Below are 21,763 nucleotides of genomic sequence, written 5' to 3'. Positions count from 1 at the left end.
ACATTAAAAGCCAAACAGGTAGGGTGTGTGATAGTGACCCTGAGGTCATCGATTCATTCTTTATACAGAAAATGTCGTGCCCGGAGTCTTTGTATTTATATTCACAATCTCACCGGCAGGTGCGGGTACCCTGCGCCCCTCTCGGATGTCGCGGTGTGCGTCCCCTAAGCTTCTATGTGTCCTGGTTTACACTTTTATATTAAAAACTTTTTTTTTATTTACAGTACTAAGGATATTATTTTATAACGTCGCTTTGATCGTATGTGTGAACGGCAGCTTCGTCACTGCGGAAGTAGTGGAGACTTGAAGGAGCAGTTTCCAGTGCAGTGCCTTGGGGTCAGCATCTTACAGGAGAAATGGTGAAGGGCGTCGTGCGCTTCTGGTACGGAGAGGTGGAGAGGGAGCAGAGAAAGTGGTTAGAATCGATGTTCTTAGCACTCACTACCCCAACTTCAAAAGCCAAGCAACTGCGGTTTGCAGAGGAGACCTGGCTATGATCGTCCACCCGCTGTTACCCCAACTCTGGCAGACCAGCCGGACTATTCCAGCAATTTGTTTCAGATTGGAGGTGTTTGGGTTGACGCTTCTCTAGGAGTGGGTCTCTGGTGCTGATCCCTGACGCAGTGAGGCCCCGAGTCTGACTGAAGCATTGTGCAAAGTAGTTATCCACTCAGTTACCTATCCATGTTCAGTTATTTCACCTCAACCACCAGACACTTGAACTAGAAGGGTTAACTTCACCCCAACACTGAACTGATTCCACAAACTATAGACGCAATTTCAAGGACTCTACGACTTATTTTTCTCAATATTTACTATTTATTATTATTTTCTCTCTTTATATTTGTACAATTCATTGTCTTTTGCATATTGGTTGTTTGTTTGTCGCTGTTGCGTGCAGTGTTTCATTGATTCTATCGTCTTTATTTGCATTTACTGTGAAGGCCCGCATGAAAATGAATCTCGGGATAGCACATGGTGACGTCCATACACTTTGATAATAAATTTACTTCGCACTTTGAACTTTAGTACTGGGTTGTGTGTTCCTCAGCCACAGCTCACGTTACGGTGCCTCGGAGTGTAGAGGTCTCCCTCCTCTGCCTCTGGAGGGGAATATTTCTCTCTTATATAATAAAATCTATGAATGTCAAAATAAACACGTTCCCCCGGCGAACCTTAATTTAACGCGCACACGTGTTCAGTGATCACAGAAAGAATCGGTTAGGAGACCGTTCGGCCTCTGATAGAATGGCTCACTTCCCTCCCTCTTTCGCCCGCCCCACCTCATTGCTCTGCAAAACAAATGATGGGCAAATGCTCAGCAACAGACGCAAAATGCTGGAGAAACTCGGCAGGTCACCATGGAGGGAACTGAAGTTGACTTTTGGGGCCAATGTTCTTTGAATCGCTCCTATAGATTGGATTGATTCGAAGAGCATTGTAATCAATCGGCATGTGAAGCCGGAATTCCACTAGCTTCCTTACAAGGGGTTGTTATCCCAATAGGAAAAAGACCTGCTGGAAAAAATTCTTCCGAATCTAAAGCAACACACACACACGCAAAATACCGGAGGAACTCAGCAGGTCAGGCAGCATCCGTGGAAAGTGATGAACAGTCGACGTTTCGGGCCGAGGTCCTTCTTTAGGACTGGAAAATAAGTGTGTGTGTGTGTGTGTGTGAGGGGGGAAAGCAGGAATAAGAAGGTGGTGGTGCTGGGGTGGGGAGGAGAAGTACAAGCTGGCTGGCAAGTGATTGGTGGAGTCAAGTGGATTATTTATCCAACTGCCTTTTTGGGAATTCTGTCAAACTGTTTTCGCCGCCTAACATCACTGCAACTCACTGCGGGGGCTGGGGGAAGTGGACCATCTGATTTTCTCTTATCAGGTGTACAATTACGCATTTGTCTCGTATATTTTTGGCCTAAAATTAATCTTTGTTCCCAAGCCAGCATTTCGATTTAATTTTACCATATTACCCACCCATTTCACTTTCCATTCGCACCTGCCTTATTTTACTTATTCTTCTTTCGTATATATATTTTCCCCGTCAAGCCTAACCCTCTCCTCCACCTGTGGCCCTCTTCGGCTGGCATAGGCATTGTACGTTCTTCCATTGTTACTCCCCTTTGATAATCACCGCGCTGCACACACACACCACTGGGATGGAGGCACCCCCCCCCCCCTACCTTTCAGCTTCTGTTGAATCGCGTACCGCGCCTTCCTCTCTTGGTCCAGCTCATTACAGAGCGTGTCTGTCAAAACCAAATGAGTCCGTCACTGAGGAGAGCAGCAAGAAATGCTTGAACAAAGACTAAGAGGAAAACTTTAGCCAGCCTCACTAAAAAAAATAGCCACAGTTTGTATGTTTAAATCTCTCCTTGCAAACTCAAATGAGCTCTGGCTGAACGGGGTGGGGGGAACCAGCGCGCTATTTAGATTCGTCCGCGGCGCAGCCAATTGTCCATCGAGGTGATCGGCGCTGGAAGGCAAGCCGAGAAGCGTTCGAAAATTAAACCAAAGTTAGACACTACTTCACAGGTAATTTTACGCTTCGGTTTTTAATTTAGATAGCTCAAAAATTGCAACGGAAACAAAAATCAATCATTTATTTCTAATGATGCCTTGCAGCCGTTTGGACATGGATTCAGAATCAGGGTTAATATCACCGGCATTTGTCGTAAAATGTGTTGTTTTGCGGCAGTAGTACAGTGCAATACATAAAATTATAAATGACATCGAGAAATATATATAATTTACATACAATTATATAATTAAGTAGTCCCAAGAGAGCAAAAAAGAAAAAAAATTAGGGAGGTAGTGTACATGGGTTCATTGTCCATTCAGAAATCTGATGGCGGAGGGAAAGAAGCTTTTCAAATACAGAGACTTTCTAGATGCACGGAAAGGGGAAGAGCGCGTTCTGCAATAACATATCAAACGATCGATACCTCTGCGGTGGGGATTATTGAAAAACTAATTTCACTAAAAAAATGATCCTGACTAGAGGTTGCCAAATTCATTGCTATAAACACCGGCACGCGATTGCCTTTTACCTCGAACGATTTGGAGCTGTTGGACCATTTCCTCTCTGTAAGCCAATTCCCTCTTCATCTGATCCTGAAAACTATCTGTAGGAAAGTAGGGCAGATTTCAAGTGAATATTTATTGACACACTTTTTGTACCATCCAGAATAGATCGACTTCCAAAAAAGAACGCCTCTTCGTTTCGTTCCGCTGGGTTCAATCCTAATTAACTATTATTATTTCCTTGTGGTTCAACCTGTCACCAATGCCCTTCCTTTTCTCGTCCAACGATTGTCCCATTTTATGTTTGGACTTTACATAAACTTAGTTGAATTACATTATGATCAATGACGAAAATATATTCCTGATGTTTGGGGGGGGGGGAGCATGAGAGGGGAACTTTTTCCACTTAGAGGGCATTGTACGACCTGCAAGCCGAAGTAGCAGATGCGGGTTTGGTTTCAACTTTTAAGAGAAATTTGGTTTAGTACATGGGCGGGAGGGATATGGAGGGCTATGGTCTGGCTGCTGCTCGATTGAACTAGGCAGATTGATAGTTGGACACGAATTAGATGGACTGAATGACCTGGTTCTGTGTCGTAGTGTTCTATGACTCTGAAGGGTCTCGGCCCGAAAGGTCGACAGCTTATTCCCCTTCGCAGATGCTGGCTAACCCGCTGAGTTCATCCTGCCCTTTGGGTGTGTTGCTCTGTATTTCCAGCAACTGCGGAATATCTTGTGTTTATGAAAATATATTTTTATCCCAAAAACATTCAGGCATTTTTTTTCTTTTGCGGAAATGCTTTTACGGGCTATTAAATGTCTCAACAAGTTGAAATTACAGCAGATTATCCGCAATAAAAGCAATTCGTGAGCCATGTGAAACAAGTGGTTTTGGACCATGTGACCTCCCAGGTTTACTTTATCTGAGAGAACAGTTTCAGATTGGCTTACCTTTCAAACTCTGAAATTCCCGCTCTAATTTCTTCCTAAGATCCATTTGTTCCAAGAGTAGTTTTTGAAGTTCCTCTGAAATATGTAAAAAAAAACACGGGGAGTAATAACTTAACAAGCTACCAAGTTAGAGTCACAAAAGGAGCCTGCGCTTATCTAATATATAAAGTCATAAAGATACTCAGGGCAGGAGGAGAATGGAAGCCTGGCGATTTGGCTCTGAAGTCCTTCAGGAGAGCGTTGACGCTGGATGGGGCTCCGGCACGAGTTTTACAACAATCCTTCCTTGGATTATTGAGGCTTTAATGCACTCCAGTCCCCATGCAATGTGATAACAAGAATTGCCAACCATTACGAGCCACCCAGATCTGCTGGCGCACTGTTAGCCGAAATGCCCCGTTAGGTAAAATATGATTTTTTTTAAAGTGCGGACGGTGGGAATCTGATTTAAAAACATAAATTCTGTAGAGTATTCAACCAGAAATCTTGACCAATTATCTTTCCTCAGTATCTCCTGGCCTGCCGAGTTTTTCCCCCCAGCATTTCCTGTTTCTTTTTATGATGTAACCTATTTAATTGACTCACAGTTAATCACATATCAACAATCAAGCACTCGTTTTGAAGCTGGAGATATTTAAACCAGGTAGCATTGACAATTCTCAACATAAAGTTTCCAGCTTGGGTTTTAATGGACAAGGGGCCAGATTCAGAGTTGCTAATAAATTAATCTGCTAATCTATTAATCATTGGTCAGGATCAATGTATAGCTCAGTAACATTTTTTTTTGTTTGTGTATAGATAATGACAGCTCATTGCTGGTCCGGTTCAATACAATTTGAATTGCAAATCGAAAAATCAGACGCCGGCTGGAAAATATGTGAAAACGCAAGAGATCTGAGATTTTGATAACACGTGGCCACATAATGAACTAAATCCAAATTCTCTAAATCGAGTCTGCGAATAAATAAAAATCAGCACGTTGAACCTTGCTGCGCAGGCGCATTGAAAGACATTAAGGTGATTTGTTTGTTAATTTGAAGTTGATTGAAACTCTGCCTCAACTTTGAAGTTTGAATTGTCCAGAAGAAAATAAAATGTGATAAATGATTAAGGACGACAATTGCTGACGAGATTTTAATTAATAAATATCCTGGTTCACTTTCATGCGCACGTGACTGCAGCGGAAGTGGAGACTGTGATGCCATCGAAGAATCCTAACCGAGTGCAACCTTGGCAACATCTACTAATAGTTTTGGCGTCTTAGTTGTACCAAACGTACTAAGTCAAAACTTCATACCTTTGCCCATATTCTCAATGTCTTTTTCCACCAGCTGTGTTGGCGGGTTCTCCAGTGCAATCCCATCTTCACCTGTACGAGGAGAAAAAGTACAGATGAACTCGATATACCTTATCGGCTATCTTGCTCAAGGCACATCAGTGAGAATTTGTTGGTGAGAACAGAGAAACGTTAACATTACCATCTATTTAAATCAACGTGAGCTTTCGAGTGAAGATACTCCTAATGATCTCTCATGCACTCAGAAATTAAATTAGCCATAAAGAATACATTGCATTTCTCCCCTACAAACGTAGGGGACAAACTGTTGGGGAATTGCGCCGAAGATGCAATGTTATGTGGAAGATGATTGGCGTGTATAATGGTGTCATTAATACGTTGACATTGCAGTCTTTATATTTTCACGTTAATACCAAATGCAGATTTTAGGACGGCCCAATTGGTTGTGATTTGAAACACTGCGTTTGAAATTGTTGGCCCCCAAGCCCAGGGAACTCACCCCGCTCAGTACTGGCAGCCGTTTCCTGGGAGACGCTACCCTGCTCCTGGAACGACTTCCTGGACTCCGAGTCCTCCGCCGAGCACTGACTGTCTTCTTTAACTTGTTCTTGGAATACAAGACACCGGGTTTTAGATTGAGCAACCCCAGGCTCCGATTCTAAATGCAAGTCTGACAACCGATAGACAGTATCAGGCCCCCCCCCCATAACTGGCTAGCGCTTCCACACCAACTCATGCCTTACCCCTGTAGGCACGCACATCCTTTCTATCAACAGGGTTCTCGTTTACTTGTGATGTTCCATATTCTGTACAGTTTTTAATTACAAATTTAAAATATGAATGAACTCACGTGAATAACACCTGTAGAATGACACAGCAAAGGACAGGCCGATCGGCCCATCGCGCATCTACCCACTCTTGGCAGTGCTAACTATTTCCATCCCCAAGCCCCTGACTTTTTTTTAATGATTTGCCAGCATATTTTGAATTCGGTTCCACCGCTCTCGCAGTGCATTCCAGATAGATTAATTCTGCGACCTCTCTTTGAAACTTCTATAACACATCAAGGAATAATACTGTGTAGAGGAATCCCACATAAACGTTCAGTCCTTGTGGCTCCTCGCGCACTCACAGAGATGACGAGAACAGACTCACAGGGAAGTTTCACATTCCTGCTACAAGATGAAACGCCATCAGTCAAATTAATGGAAGTTGGCAGGGGAGGGGGGGGTTGGTGAAGTGGGGGGTGGGGGGGAGTGGTTACCGGCTGCGTCTGTTCTGCAGATGTAAATGGGCGCGAGAGCCACCGTGGCAGGATTTTTCACGCTGTGCAAATGACCCTCCTGTTCGTGCGAAAACACCTGAAATAGACAGAACATTTCAATGCTGTCTCCAAGAGCGTACGGCAATGTGTTAAACCCGCGGCCGCTGCAGCTGATCAAATTCCCGCTCTGTGATCGGGGGGAGGAGGGGGGGTTCAAATGGGAGACCAGGGATTAGTCCATCAGTTCGACCCTCGGCCCGCGTCCTCCCGACAAAAATCCTTGGGATTTAAGAAGTGACCTTCAAACCTCTAGTTGGTAATAATCTCAATTTGCGTGCATTCATTTTAATAAATGCAATTATGAAATACTTGAAAGAAAATGACACAAATTAAAATGCAACCGAACATAAAAGCCCCCCTATTAATGATTTCGCTCCCTTAGTTTCAGACGTATTAAACAAAGCTTGATAATTCAGTTAATTACGCTTATTTCAATGTGACTGAATGCTAATTCTAAGGTGTCAGCGGGCGAAACTAACGTGTCAGGAATTGCCTTTCAGTTATTGCTTGGAATTCTGCAAGACTTAATATCTTTTAAATATCTGATCTTAGTTTAGCCCAGCTGGTTAGTTCTCTCTCTCTCTACAAACTGAATGTGATCTTTCGATAGATTTTGTTTTTAAATTACGTAACTTGTGATTTAGCAAAGTCGAGCATAATGGGATTTTAAAATAAAGTTACCTCGTGGCTCTTTTCTTCCACACTTTGTTCGACGTGTCTGGAATCTTCAGATCCGTGGTCGTTGTAAGGTGTTCCTATTGTTTCTGGGTGGGACAAGTCGTGAGCAGGTTCTGGGTTGCTGGGAGTTTCCTGGAGCGGGATTTCTGTCTCTTGAACAACCGGCGAAGCTTCGTCCTCCGGACAGCGGTTGGACTCCACATCCACCTCCGGCTCTTCCCCGTCGCTGTCCACGTCCGGGGACACTGACCTGTAGCTCGAGGTCTCGCTCATAAAATCCGGGGACATGTAACCAGGCCTGGCGCCGTTGTACACCTCCCTGTTGCCATAGAGTTTGGCGATGCTCTCTGCGTCTTTCACCACCGGCCGGAAGGCTGAGATGTAGTTCAGTTTACGCGGAGTTAGGGGCACCCCTTCGATGGACCTGGCCTCGTCTCCGGACCTCTCCTCCTCATTTCTGGATTGTGTGCTCGAGCACCTCTCGCTGTCCGCCAGGCTGTCCTTGGGCGTGTTGCTGCTCCGGTCGCTCTGCTCCGACGCGTCCATCTCGTTCTGCCGACCGTTTGGGTTGTCGGCGACTTTAGACTGGGCCTGTGGGTATGGGGGCACCGGCAGAGTGCCGGCCGCCGGCCAGAACATGGGGAAAGATGGGTAGACACTGTCCTTGTTACCCGACCAGAACATACCAGGGAGGCTGCCCTGCGTCTTCTCTCCCACCACGTTAGCGTCGTCCTTCTTCTGACACAACCCAAACGTTGGGAACCCGTAAGGATGAGGGAACATGGGAGGGGGAATCTTCTGTAGCATGCCGAAACCCTTGCTGGGCACCGGAATGACGGGGTAACTCCGAACGTTGTTGCCGAGGTTTAAACCTCGGCCTTCGTCCTCGCACCTCATGGCCTTGTGAGGGATTTCCGAACTCCTGGGCGGGATGGCGCTGGGTCCGTGGGCTTTCAGAGCAGGCGACCCTGTGGATCCCTGGTGCGGGAGGGTCCTTTTGCGACTTCCTCCGTTGAACATCGCCTTGACATCCTCCCAAGCATGCGCCAAGTATTCACTCGGTGCCTTTTCTGTAAGTTTGAGGTGTCTCCGCCAGGAGTTGAAGTTAGCTGCATCTGGCTGGGTATATTTAGCATCCGGGACTCTGTGAGAATGGAAGATGAATTTATTTGGAGAAAAGTACATATTGCAATAACTGCATTTAATGCACTTGGCCCGAGAGCTGTTATACCTCGCTGGGATGAAGTTACCGCGGCAACCCCAGGCACACGAGTGGGATACGTCAAAAGCAAAGTTCTCGGGTAGTTTAGGAGGGGTATGTTCGCCTAGAAATGACTTGCAGAGCCTTTCCGCCTCCCGCTTGGTGATCATGCCGCATCTTCGGGAGGAGATGGGCATGGCCCCCGCTCGCCGTAGGATCTCCAGCTGTACTGGGGTACACTGGACGCAGGTGATCCCGAGCGCTACCCTTCTGTTGTGGATCTCGTTGTAGCTGTAGTTCTTTAGGAGCGTGTTGGAAATCTGGGCCAGACACAGTCTCTCCTGACCGTCAATCACCAGCGATACAATGGGAAGCCCGTACAGGACAGCCTCTCCGACAGAGTTGGTCTTCAGATTGCTGGACCCGGGGTGGTCAGGCTGACTGTAAGGCTGGAGTTCCTGCTTCGAGGTTGGAGAAGAGGCGGTATCATTTACTACTGACAACTGGCTAGAAATCTTCTCCATTCCGGAGTACCTGCGAAGAGGATGCAAATAACATGCGCCAAAATTCTATATAAATATATCTTTGCTTTAAATAACTCTTCTTTTCGAAAACGAGCCACGCTTTAACACACACAATTTCACGACGCGAAGCCTGTATATCGAACGTGAACCGTGCAAATAATTTGTGGCCAATAATTAAAATAATTCATCACGCATTGAAATAATTGAGAGAAATATTCTCGATCTAAATAAACGGGGTTCTCATTTATAAATATCCAGAACGTTATCTCTCTCTAAATGTCCATTATGCAAACATAAACCCCAAACAATTTTTAAACTGCAATTTATTCTAAATAACTGAGATCTCCCCTAAATGTGCAATGTTTTTAAAAAAATGATCATTGTTAATTTCTTTTATACTAGAACACAAATCCCCTTAGGAGCATGTTGGCCCGCAAATGAAAAGTAGGATCCGATGCTAATCATTTATTTTATATTACAAGCGACTTCTCCATCGCTGAGCCCAGCGACAGTCTTGTTATATCCCAGTAATTACAAAAATAATCGTTGCCAGGTCCTACAAATACAAAACTAAAATGCGGTCACAAAAGGGGACTGGAATTTTTATTTTAAAATCCGAGTCTTTTTTTAATTATCGGTTCAATTCCTACCTGCTCTCTGCTTTACTCCAGGTTAGAAGAACCGCCGTGTATTGAAGGACAGGGTTATTCTGTGGTGCAGAGAAGAGAAACTGTATATTCAGCTGCTCTGACTATTTCAATATTTTAAAACAAGATGAGTGTGTGTGTGTGTGTGTGTGTGTGTGTGTGTGTCTTTTTAAAAAATGCTCACTTTGAATAAACTTAGTTCGCTTCCGCTGCGGTTCCGTCCTTCAGAGGCATCATCTTGCCAAAAGGTATTTAATCCAAAAACGGCGAGCGAGAAGATGAACGAAGCGGTTTAAGTACCCCAGCGATTTTACAGTAACGATTGATACGGTCAATTAGTATTTACATCACACCGCTAGCCCGGATCAGATAAGTGAATGGGTTTAAATCGGGGATACTTCCTACATTTATGGATCACAACTGCTGTTTGGGAAAGCTCCTATTTAGTGACAAAAATAAATAAATTCTAGCGTGCAATGAAATTAACTTTAAACGTGACATGTTAGAACCATATTCTGGACCAGGCAAGTAAAATAGACTTACTTAAACGGACCGGAACATTAAATGTAATTATACCGTCTACACCAGAAGACCACATTATTAAGATGGAATTGTAATTAAAATCTCTCTCGCACACAAGCGAGAAATAATTTTAAATATATATATACATATATAAGGAATTGACTTTACCCGATATGCGTGTTCAATCCGAACGCAATGTAGCCTTCCTAAATTCGGAAAATAAAAGTTCCTGTTGTGGAGACATGAGGCGGCGGTGTTTCGTAATCACAGCCCCGGTCCTTTATCCTTTACGAGGCGGCGGGGGCTCGGGAACTCCTGTCCCGCAGTATGTAATCTCAATACCCCTCGTTCTCCTCCTCCTCCCTCTCTCCCTCTCTCTCTCTCTCTCTCTCTCTCTCTCTCTCTCTCTCTCCCTGGGAAGGGGTGGGGGTGGGGGTAGAGCTATTGCTTACTTCAAAGAAGGTCTTGCATATCCATGTCCCCAAATTGTCCCTTCTCCTTAATGCAACGAAACAACCACATGGTAACTCAATGGGTGCGATGCTGATCTTTAGTTGAATAGGTTTACATCGATCAAGTGACAGCTAAAATAATACGAAGACACACCCACTTAGCGCGAGCATATTTACATTAACTGTTTGTCTACGGGACGCTCCTGGACGTCAATCATTATTTTCTGTCAATCAAGTGATGTCTCATCCAGTTACACTTTGAGCAGGCCAGAGAGCGAGAAAATAGAGCGAAATCTTTAAGGTTGACACTTGAAGGTAAGCACATATTTTTAAAATGAAGCTTAAGGTAGCAAAGGCGGAGGGTAGAGGCGATCATATTATTGTGTTGTTTGTTTTCTTCTTCTTCTTCCTATTTATTACAGAAAATCAAATGCTTCCCGATCAGCGACCATGAGCGGCTATTATTTACAATCGTGTCGAAGAATTGTCGACAGGGAAAGGAAAAAAATATGTAATTAAGTAACAAAAAAAAATCCCACCACTGCTAGTTATATTCAGCTTGCATTTTTAAGTGCTTCAAAAGAGAAGCGGAATGTCTCGGAACAGATCGCGCACACATCATACACGCACGCACAAACACAACGCGCGCACTAGCGCCATGTACTTAATAGATTTCAAATGATTTGAAATAAACGTATCGATTAAAGGAAGGAGGAAAAGACTGAGCGCGATGGAAAGGGGGAACCAGCAAATTAAAAGCGAGGAAGGAACAGATTATCTCTCAGTGCCACGTCCTTAGTCCATTGTGGGGTTTATAAAGTGGTCTGCCAATTGATGTCATAAAGAAAGGCTCCATGAAATTCATCCTATCTGTATCTGCTAATAATTCTACAGGAGATAATTACGAGCCAGGAAAATCAGAATGTAGTGATTATTTTTTAAGCACACGGTGTTTAGAATCACCTCGAGGGGCCGCATGCACAGTTCAGTGAGTCGTGCCTCGAGGCAAACTTTTTAAAGGGAGCCCTTCCTTTGTTGGTCTTCATCAGACAGCTTTCACTGAAGATCGACGTTTGCAGAATTGTCTTTAATTAAATCTAATGTCATCGGAATAAGATCCCGTGCAGTCGCAAAGCAGAACGGCAAAATGAATTGGAGAGGCGAGGCACTGGTGATAAAACTTAAGCGGAAAATAGTCCGCTAAAGTTTGTGCTCAGCCGTACATATTAGGAGTCCTTCAATTAAAATTACTGTAACTTAATGTTCTTTAGTGGGAAATTATGGTCAGTCTCTGTTCCTTTAATGTGCCTTTAAACGCCAGACTGTTGCGACGTGTGGTTCGGCTGATGCTGTTCTGTGTATATAAACACTCTGATATATTTGTGTAATATTCTGCGGTAAGTGGTGGAACGCAATGCTGACTCTATTAACTATTTATACCCTGATCAATAACCATCATTTAGCCCCGCTGCGGACACAACTGCGCTAGCAATGCCTCCCGACTTGCATCATCTTAAAAATATATTTTTTCCTAAAACTATTAACCCGTTTTAAGGTACAATCTTCAATTGTATCCCACGTTCAAAAACGTGTAACAAACGCAGTATTGTCTAAAGCACAGCTTGATGCAAATGTTTGTTTTAATGTGATGAAGATGAAAATAAAGTCGCTGGCGCTAATAGTTTGCGTGGAGACAAAATGATACATCCGAATGTGAAGTTGAAACTTTAGAAAATAGTAATTTTGATTAAAAGCAACGATACTCTTAGATTTATAGTTGGGGTTTAAAAAAAACTCACAGCAATATAAATTTTTGAGACGCAGAATGCAAATTGTCTCAGTCAGGTCTAATTTATATCTTCTGTTTGCTTATTACACATTGAAGAATCGGCGTTTTCAATTTCTTTTCTGCAGCAGACCGTCTGTCTTTTTATCTATTAACTTCTCTATCCCTGTATCTATTTATGTATGTATGTATGTATCTATCTACCCACCTATCTACATATGTGTGTGTGTGTGTGTGTGTGTGTGTGTGTGTGTGTGTGTGTGTGTGTGTGTGTGTTTATACACTCCTATGTCTTATGGTCTTATATCGATCACCTACCTATCTATCTATCTATCTGTCTATCTATCTATCTATCTACCTACCTACCTACCTATTTATCTATCTATCCATCCATCTATCTTCAGGCTTTGCCTTTGTTTTTGCAACACAACGCCGTTTACTGCTCTTAATGGACACGTTAATTAAACTGTAATTAATCATACTGTCTGGATTCAAATTTGAACAGTTACACTAATCAAACAGAACTTAATAACGTCCACGAAACTGCCCCGAGCTATTACTTCTGTTAAGCAGACTTGCGTTGAACTAAAGAAAGGTTTGGCAGCAGTTCTGGCCATATGTGTTTTGCACCGCAGCTAAACAGGAGAATTTCAGGAGAAAGCAATTTGCAATTTCTAGTATAATGTAATCCCACTTTTCAACACAAACTTACAATTGCCCGCTGGTCGAAATAGAAACTAAAAGACATTTAACCCTCTTTTTTTTTGCAAAGTTTTATTTGTTTAACTGACAGTGTGGATTTGATACTCTCTCAGGGAGAAGGGGCGAATGTAAAATTTATGAAGCAAGGGCCCATCGACGTAAACCTGATATTGTATTTCGTTTCAGCTTTCTGGAGCATCCACGTTAGCCCTTTCTCTCAGCGCTCCTCAATAATTAGAATCTTATTCGGTAATTATTCGCTTCCTTTTAATTATTCAGAGGTCAGAGCGCGTGTATCATTGCGACCAATGATTCTTAGACTATAGTCATATGAGCTTAGGACACTGAGAGAAAAGGCCCTAGTCTCTGAACAACGCTCGTAAACACTACAGCAACACCTGGGTGGGCACTTAGGTAATGGATTAGTTCGCGACCTTTAAGATATATAAACGTATGCAAATATATGTATATTTTAATATATATATATATTGTTCAAAGTTGATAAAATTTATTGAACTGCTTATTCCGGAAACCGTACTTAGTTGAAGCCACAAGAACAGATGTAAACCCAAATGCTCCCTTTACAATGAAGATTTCCACTAATTACAGCGCATCCTCCAATGCCCCCACCCCCCAACCCCGCACCGACACGTACATTAAACACAGACTCGCGAACATTTCCTGGATTTCATACGAAGCTACACTTTTCCAGGTAACAGTACCTTGGGCTTAGAGGTCAGTCCCGATAAATCTGTACAGACCGCCCGTAAAACAAAAGTTCCCCACCAGTTTAAGACTTGCAACAAACCAAAGTTGTGTTTTTCTCGTAAAAAAAATGTTCGATGCGGATGACGGCGAGTGAAATGTATTTTAAATCAAGACTTGTTAAAGAACCCACTCAAAATAGAAATAGTTATAGCAAGACGATTTGCTCCACAATAGGCAGGTGCAAGTACATGTTTCAGTACGTGTGTGTGTGTGTTTATATAGTGTAAAGGACACACGTCCTTACAAATCCCAATTCTATTCAGTCCTAGGACGTTTAAAATAGAGCATGAATGGAGTTGGTTACGTGGGATGATTAGACCCCATCTGTCACTATCTCATCTCATCTCAGTCAATGGGCCTTTCTCTTTTGTGGACCCTTTCCCTTTTATCAATCCATAAGTCAATCGAAATTCGTTCCCACCCCCCCCACCCTAAAGTTGTTTTGTCAGGAAACGTGAAACGGCGGCGGCGAGTTTAAGACGGAAGGGCAGACACCAGGGGCCCTTGCAGTGCTGATGTGAAAGCAGAGGGCACGAAATCAAGAGCTGACTGACCCTGGGCAGAGCTGGAAGTGGACGGAGATTAAACACGTCCCCACTCTTGCACACAGCTCACACCAGCCTCTGAGAAGAAAGTTACTTACCCTGCACTCAGTTCTGTAAGAATGGGGGGTGGGGGTGGGGGGAAGTATTTCGTTAATGATTTGTCCGTAACTCATTGTGTGTTATAATCCTGGCTATTTATCAGTCCCCATCACATGACATGTAACAGTGGGGCCCTAACAAGTCGATACATAATATCGAGTGTTTCAGGTGTTAAATCCGATTTTAAAGCGTTATTTAATCATTATATTGTAATATTAAGATTAAATAACACATTTTTTAAAACTTCGGATTTACAGAAATTCGTACGTTGCCTTTCACAGCACACTTTCACAAGCACACGGAGAGATTCACATAGAGAAACTTGCACATATATGTAATCCAGTGTATTCTCACTTATGTACCGAAAAAGCTACTTCCACGACCGCCTTCGCTCTAAATCCTAGCACCAAGGTAGAGCGTAAAGTTACTCAGTTGGTAGAAGCAGGCGCTACATTAAAGATTACCCCCTGTTTGAAAATTTCAAATGCGACATTTCTATATTTTTTTCCTTATGAATTAACCACAACGTTTCTCGTTGCAATGTTAAAGTGGGAATTGGAATATTTTGGGGTAGGGAAATAATTCTTTTAGACGCCATACTGTCTGTGGGAATTGCAAAGCATCAAGCGACACTTCGGGCAACACTGAACACAATATGTATTTTAATAACTGCCTGGGACTCGTACATAAACTTGAAAGAAGGAAAAAACATTACTGAATCCAGAAATGTTTTAACTGTGATTTGTGGTTTAACGATTCACAAGTGACTACTATGCAGAATCCTAATAATGGCCTTTACAGTAGGTTAAATACATATATTCTGAATTTGAAATGAAATACCTATCGATACCTGGAGGTTTGTGCGATATCAAAGACAAAGACTTTCATTGCAATGGCGCCATACTCTATCGCAGGTTATCCCAAAGCCACTTATGGCCAATTAAGTACTCTCGACGAGTAATCACTCATTAGGTTAAGGAAACCGAATCCAACGCGAAATTACCTTGGAGCGGGTGCGAGGAAGATGTTGCCTGGATTGGGAATTAGTGGCAAAGAGGGGAGAATCCGCAGCCGCTGTTTTCGTCGGAACGGAGGAGATTGCGGGGAGACTTACTCGATTTGTAGACCCTCGTTAGGGGCCTAGGTAAAGTAAATAAGGTAGATCATTTTCCATTAGTAGAAGGGTGAAAAACAGGGCGGAATAAATCTGAAGTACTTTCTGGAAGAAATGAGGGAAGCGATTTCACCCAGAGAGTTTCGGTTATTTGGAACTGGCGGCCAGAGGGGGTGGCGGTGACAGAAATCTCTCATCACGTTAGTTGAGTACTTGAAGAGCCGGGACCTGCCCGGTACAGTCCAGGTGCTTGATGCTGGGTTAGGCCAGGAAGCGATTTTATATCGAGATGCACCCAAATGGCCAGAACCTGCGTCATCATTTTTCTGATTTTCTATGATTTCAAAATTCTGCCCCAATTCCATCAAAACTGACTTTTTAACGTGCAGCGTTTCTCTCAAACTATAACTCCTCAATTAATTTAACAAACTCTAAATTTTAATCTCTGGGTTCGTAAGTCCTCCAAATTACTGTTGGATGAGAAATCATCGTGGGGCTGGTGGGGGCGGGTGTGGATGCTGGCGTCATGAACCAACACCATACATTGATAAGGGCTGAATTCACCTTGCTTGGAGTTTGTGAGCTTTGTACCGGACTTGACGTAATTGTATTGGGCGCTGCCCTGAGAGGTGGTCATAGATAAATCGGGAATATTCAGGTTAAGGTGAAGTGTACTCAGCTTGAAGTGGACGCGTGGAGGGTCAACACCAGTGACTAGGAGTGCCCGGTTTCTGCATTGTAACTTCCAAATACAAGTACTGTACTGTTAACTTCAAAGGAATTGAGGACTGAACGTCACTGTGACTTGTTCCAAACTGTGCGTATGGAGGGGAGTTTCCCAGCCCCGTTTAATAAACGCCCACTGTGTAGTCTTTGCCATCCAGATTTATGCCGCTGCTTCCACGTGCCTTACAGTTAGTTATAAAGATTGACCCTAGGGTAATTATTAAGTATATGTTATTAAGACCTATTATTACAAAACTAGGCGCTGATAATTTAACTGCGCGGATTGCAAAATGATCTATTCGCCTATTCCCGCATGATGGCGTTTTAGATCTCCGCGAAGGCCTTGTGTCCAAAAAATATCCAGCACAATATCCCCACAGCTCCTCTCTTTGCGAATAATTCGCCTGTGGTTCTCCAGACATAAAATATAAGGAGTATTATCCTATACGCGCATAGTTAATTAATACATCTGCTTTACATTGGCTATCTACGCAGTACTAATCCATCTAAAAGGGTAACGAGTACCGTCCATTCTCCAGTAAAAGGACTGCACTTCACCGATCGAGGACTGTAGTCAGCAACTCTTAGATATGATTTCCAGATATTTAAGGCACAGGACATAGGAGCAGAATTAGGCCGCTCGGCCCGTCGATTCTGCTGCGCTATTCGATCATGGCTGATTTATTATCCTTCTAAATCCCATTCTCCCGTCTTCTCCCCGTAACCTTTGACGCCCTTACCAATCAAGAACCTGTCAACCTCCGCTTTAAATATACCCAATAACTTGGCCTCCACAGCCGCTGTGGCAATGAATTCCACAGGTTCACTACCCTCTGGCTAAAGAAATCCATCCTCATCTTTGTTCGGGGAATACTGTATTCTGAGGCAGTGCCTTCTGGTTCTAGACTCTCCCACTACCGGAAACCCTCTCCGGGCCACTCAGTTTTCGGTAGATTTCAATTAGATTCTCTCGAATGCGATACAATCTTGGATTTAAAAAAAATGCGGTGGGCCAGATTTGGACAGAAAATGATCTCGGTGTCTACCACCTGGGACATACTTATGGAGAATGGAATCGTCCACGCAAGCATTGGGCGAAAAACTGGGAAGGCGCAGCTAAGGAGGTTGCACCCGTGCTGTGGGGTGAGGTGTGAGAGAGGAGTTTAGCACTTTCCCCAAACTTTGTAGTCGATTGAACTGTAATCACTAAAAGTATAGTAGGAAACACGAGGACCAACGTACTCACAGGAAATTCCCAGACACACCAAGAAGATCATCACTGCAGCACTCCCTCAGTACTGCAGTGAGATGTTGTCCCGGGTCTCTGAAAGGGGTCTCAGAGACCGCTCAGAGGCCATAGCTGTGGCCAATACTGTGGCCAGCATTTGTCTCGGTTGGGAGTACATGTATGAAAAGTCGGCCCTTTGCACGGACGAGTCTCGCTCTACTAATCAAGTTTTCTACATATTTTGGTTGTCCGTATCTGTATGGATTCCAAATCCTTTTGTTACTTTGGAGTGTAGTCTCACAGAGAAGTGCGTGTCCAAAAATAGAAACAATTTGTTGAAGGCCAATATAAATATAACTTAATCACGATTTTATCTGTTAACAAAACGCAAACTATCTATTTCCATTGTACCGTAAACATGCAAACACAGTATGTTTTCACCTTTCAACTATTTTTATGAAAACCATTAGAATCCAGATTTTCTCCAACTAAACCAACCTCATTATTCGCCTTGACATTGCTCTGTGTGCGTGTGTGTGTTTGTGTGTGTATCTGTGTGTGTGGGATTGTGTGAGTGTGTGTATCCGTCTGTCTTTGTGTGTCTGCGTGTGTGTGTGTGTGTCCGTGTATGTGTGTGTGGGTGGGGGGGGGGTCTGTGTGTGCGTGTAAATGTGTGTATGGGGTCTGCGTGAGTGTGTGTGGGAGTATGTGAGTGTGCGTATCTGTGTGTGTGTGTGTGTGTGTGTGTGTGTGTATGTGAGTGTGCGTATCTGTGTGTGTGTGAGAGAGTATGTGAATGTGCGTATCTGTGTGTGTATGTGTGTGTGTGTGTATGTGTGTGTGTATGTGTGTGTGTGTATGTGTGTGTGTGTGTGAATGTGCGTATCTGTGTGTGTGTGTATGTGTGTGTGTGTGTGAATGTGCGTATCTGTGTGTGTGTGTGTGTGTGTGTATGTGAGTGTGCGTATCTGTGTGTGTGTGAGAGAGTATGTGAATGTGCGTATCTGTGTGTGTATGTGTGTGTGTGTGTGTATGTGTGTGTGTATGTGTGTATGTGTGTGTGTGTATGTGTGTGTGTGTGTGAATGTGCGTATCTGTGTGTGTGTGTGCGTGTGTGTGTGTGTGTGTGTGTGTGTGTGTGTGTGATGTTTTGTTCAATGTGGGTGTCTGTGAATTTTTGTTCCGTAGGTGTTGATTTTTTTTAAAGCCAAAAGAAATAATTCTAAGAAAAAGTTTACTACGCCTAGTCGTTCTTAGGCAAAGTCAAAAAAAACTGTAACTTCGCTCTGAAAGTTGTCTTAACTCCTCTCTCCTCATCACCAAACAGGCTCTGACCCCGTTCTATCAGATTTGGAATTCTCCCTCCTCCTCCCAACCCACAGCCCGTAAATACTGAACTTGGAAGAATAATTAGGGAATTCAGCTCGGGCCCTTTCTGCTTTAAGGATCCACTGAATTGCAATCGGGCAGATAATAGTTAACGCAAAACTGCAAGCGGCTAAGACAAATTGCTCTAAAACAACCCATTTTCATAATATTGCGCAGCCTTTCTTCAGAACGCTGAGAACATGTTAGATTCGGATAGATCAGAATGAAATGAAGGGCCTTTGCATTCGCTCATTGTGATATTACATTTGAGGATCTGAATTTCTTCCATTAGATGTATTGCTTCATCCCATCAAATCCTCCCGGGACTGAAAATCTCTCTTCTAATTCTCCATTTTATAATTTGACTGTACTTTTTAAAGGAAAACGATAGGTATGTTTGAACTGCAAACCTATTTCTACCCAATCTTGGGCGCCAGAGACCCGTTCCATCCTACGTTAGATGGAAGCCATGTACTGACAGGGAATTAAAGGGATTAGAAGGGGTTTAAAGAGGTTTTTTAAAAAAAAAATGTTCATGAACAGCATCAACTCATCCACTTACAAAGGATCTCCAAATGCAGAAACCGGACGAATGGCATTTTTATCACTTTGATTCCCTGCCATCAGCGCGAACGTGGTGGTCAACAGATATTTCAAAATTATTGTTTGTTTCCAGATTGTGTCATGGTTAATGTCATTTCCATTGCAAAGGAGAACGAAATAATTGTTACGTCGGATCCGATGCAACACAAAAACGCACAATAAGTTAAAGAACACAATAATAAAACCACAATAAATATAAATACCTATGATAGCTTCTATACTCAGATTGCACGTACGTAAGTGACGCTAGGCACAGAAGTGCCTGTGCATAAAGGTGACTCTGACAGGAACTGATAAAGTACTGGTGGTGGAAGGTGTGGAGGGGTGGAGGTGTTGATCAGCCCTACTGCCGGGGGAAAGTAACTGTTTTTGATTCTTGGGGTACTGGCGTGGATGATACGTAGCTTCTTCGCTGATGGGAGTGGGACAGGCAGTACGTTTACGTTCGCTTTCATCATTACTAAAGTGGCGCACGATTCTTTGTCAAATGTGAACTAAACTCAGTAAATGTTGCCTAATCGGAAAAGCAGAATTTTTTAAGTGCTTGATGGTTACCTTATTTTATTTAAAAGTTTTGTATTTTAAAATAGCATTGAATTTAGCTTTGCGTCGTTTAAGACACCAGAGGGCTGCTATAGGGCATGGAACTGAGGCAAGCTAGTAGCTTGCTGTTTATATTCCCGGGAAGAATAGTTTTAGTTGAAGGAAATCTCTAAACATAACTTGTTTTCAGGTTATTTGTATAATAGGGTGATTTGTTAAACAATGCAGAAAATACTTGTGGAGTTTTCCACTGTTTCACTTGATCTTGCACACCATACACCTGCTCCCAAATTCGCAGTTGTGCCTTCATCTTACACACCCACTCACACCTTCAAATATCCACTCGTTCACTCTTACACGGGCAGTTTATCAACTCGCAGATTTACTGTCTCACATCTAACTTTCTCAAACTCGTTTATGTACCCACACTTCTTTCTCTGTCCGTGCGCACTCAACTCATTCACTGGAGCTCACTCGAAAGTCACGACCACAATACGACCTCGCAGTCGCCCGACTCGCGGGTCCCCGGTAATCCTCCATCCGATTCCTAAATCAAATCTTCCAGAAATCAATTAACAATCAGATGATAAATACACTAACGCCAGGTGCCTGACTCAAAAACAACAGACTTTTTCTGCCATCTCTTTATTTAAAATTTTAACTTAACAATGTGTGGATAATTAAAACAATAATAACCACCAGTTCACGGTTTAACCGAGTGGTGGTGGTGGTGGAGGGAGGGAGGCAGATCGGAAATACGGTCCCAGTAAAACAAGCAGTAAAAGCAATATTTGACAATCAATCACCCAGAGATATTGGCCCGGAAAGTAAAGCGTGGCTGTGTTTAAGTATATGCATAAATATGTACAGGCTGTATTTAGAGGGTCGATGTTTACGGTCGATATATATTATATATGGAGAGAGGGTAGTGATTATGTAGAGGAATTATAGTGCGTTTAGGTCGATGCGTATCGTTTCTATTCAGAGCCTTCAGAGATTTGGCGTTAGTGAAGGGACTCAATGCCGACAATGGCCCATCATCAAGGACTCTACCATCCGGGCCATACTCTCTTTTCCCTGCTGTCACCGGGCTGGAGATCCCACACCAGCAGGTTCAGGAACAGTTATTATCTACAACCATCAGGCTCCTGAACCGGAGGGGATAACTCCACTCACCTCAACACTGAACTGATTCCACAACCTACAGACTCACCTTCAACGTCTCTACAACTCTTGCTCCTAACTTTATTCGTGTATTTGTATATTTATTTGTTTTTCTTGTTATATTTGTTGTCTTTTGCACATGGGTTGTTTGTCCGTCTTCGTTTGTGTGCAAGTTTTCACCGATTCTGCTGTGTGTCTTCGCATTTATTGCGAATGCCCGCAAGAAAATGAATCTCGGGGTAGTATATGGTGACGTATATGTACTCTGACAATATATTTATTTTAAACATTGAATTTGGAGACAGATACGTCTGTGGGTCTGTGTTGATAAGTTTGTGTGTGTGTGTGTGTGTGTGTGTGTGTGTGTGGGTGTGTGTGTGTTTAGGGTCACGGGTTAAATAACTCCTCACCCCTCAAGGAGTCTGTGGGTCTGTGTTGATAAGTTTGTGTGTGCGTGTAGGGTCACGGGTTAAATAACTCCACATCCCTCAAGG

At 43.2% G+C, this 21,763-nt stretch overlaps 1 protein-coding gene and 1 long non-coding RNA gene across 2 annotated transcripts in view; one reads left to right on the top strand and one right to left on the bottom strand.

The window, feature by feature from the left end:
- Positions 1-269: 269 nt before the first annotated feature.
- On the bottom strand, positions 270-10,832 carry LOC140209676 (SKI family transcriptional corepressor 1 homolog-B-like). The gene is made up of 9 exons (XM_072278040.1): positions 10,624-10,832; positions 7,281-9,012; positions 6,540-6,636; positions 5,775-5,882; positions 5,276-5,347; positions 3,979-4,053; positions 3,054-3,128; positions 2,187-2,252; positions 270-379 (listed from the first exon to the last, which is right to left on the bottom strand). Exons 2-9 carry the CDS (start codon positions 9,000-9,002, stop codon positions 282-284), a joined length of 2,313 nt encoding a protein of 770 aa, XP_072134141.1. The 5' UTR covers positions 9,003-9,012; positions 10,624-10,832; the 3' UTR covers positions 270-281.
- LOC140209679 (uncharacterized) overlaps positions 10,619-21,763 on the top strand; it is a 143,260-nt gene continuing 132,115 nt past the window's right edge. Inside the window, exon 1 of the long non-coding RNA XR_011889045.1 lies at positions 10,619-10,938. This is a non-coding gene — a long non-coding RNA (uncharacterized lncRNA). The remainder of the gene's footprint in view (positions 10,939-21,763) is intronic.

Source organism: Mobula birostris, chromosome 14, assembly GCF_030028105.1.
Source record: "Mobula birostris isolate sMobBir1 chromosome 14, sMobBir1.hap1, whole genome shotgun sequence".
NCBI classification, from domain to species: domain Eukaryota; kingdom Metazoa; phylum Chordata; class Chondrichthyes; order Myliobatiformes; family Myliobatidae; genus Mobula; species Mobula birostris.
This window is presented reverse-complemented; position numbering and strand designations above follow the sequence as displayed.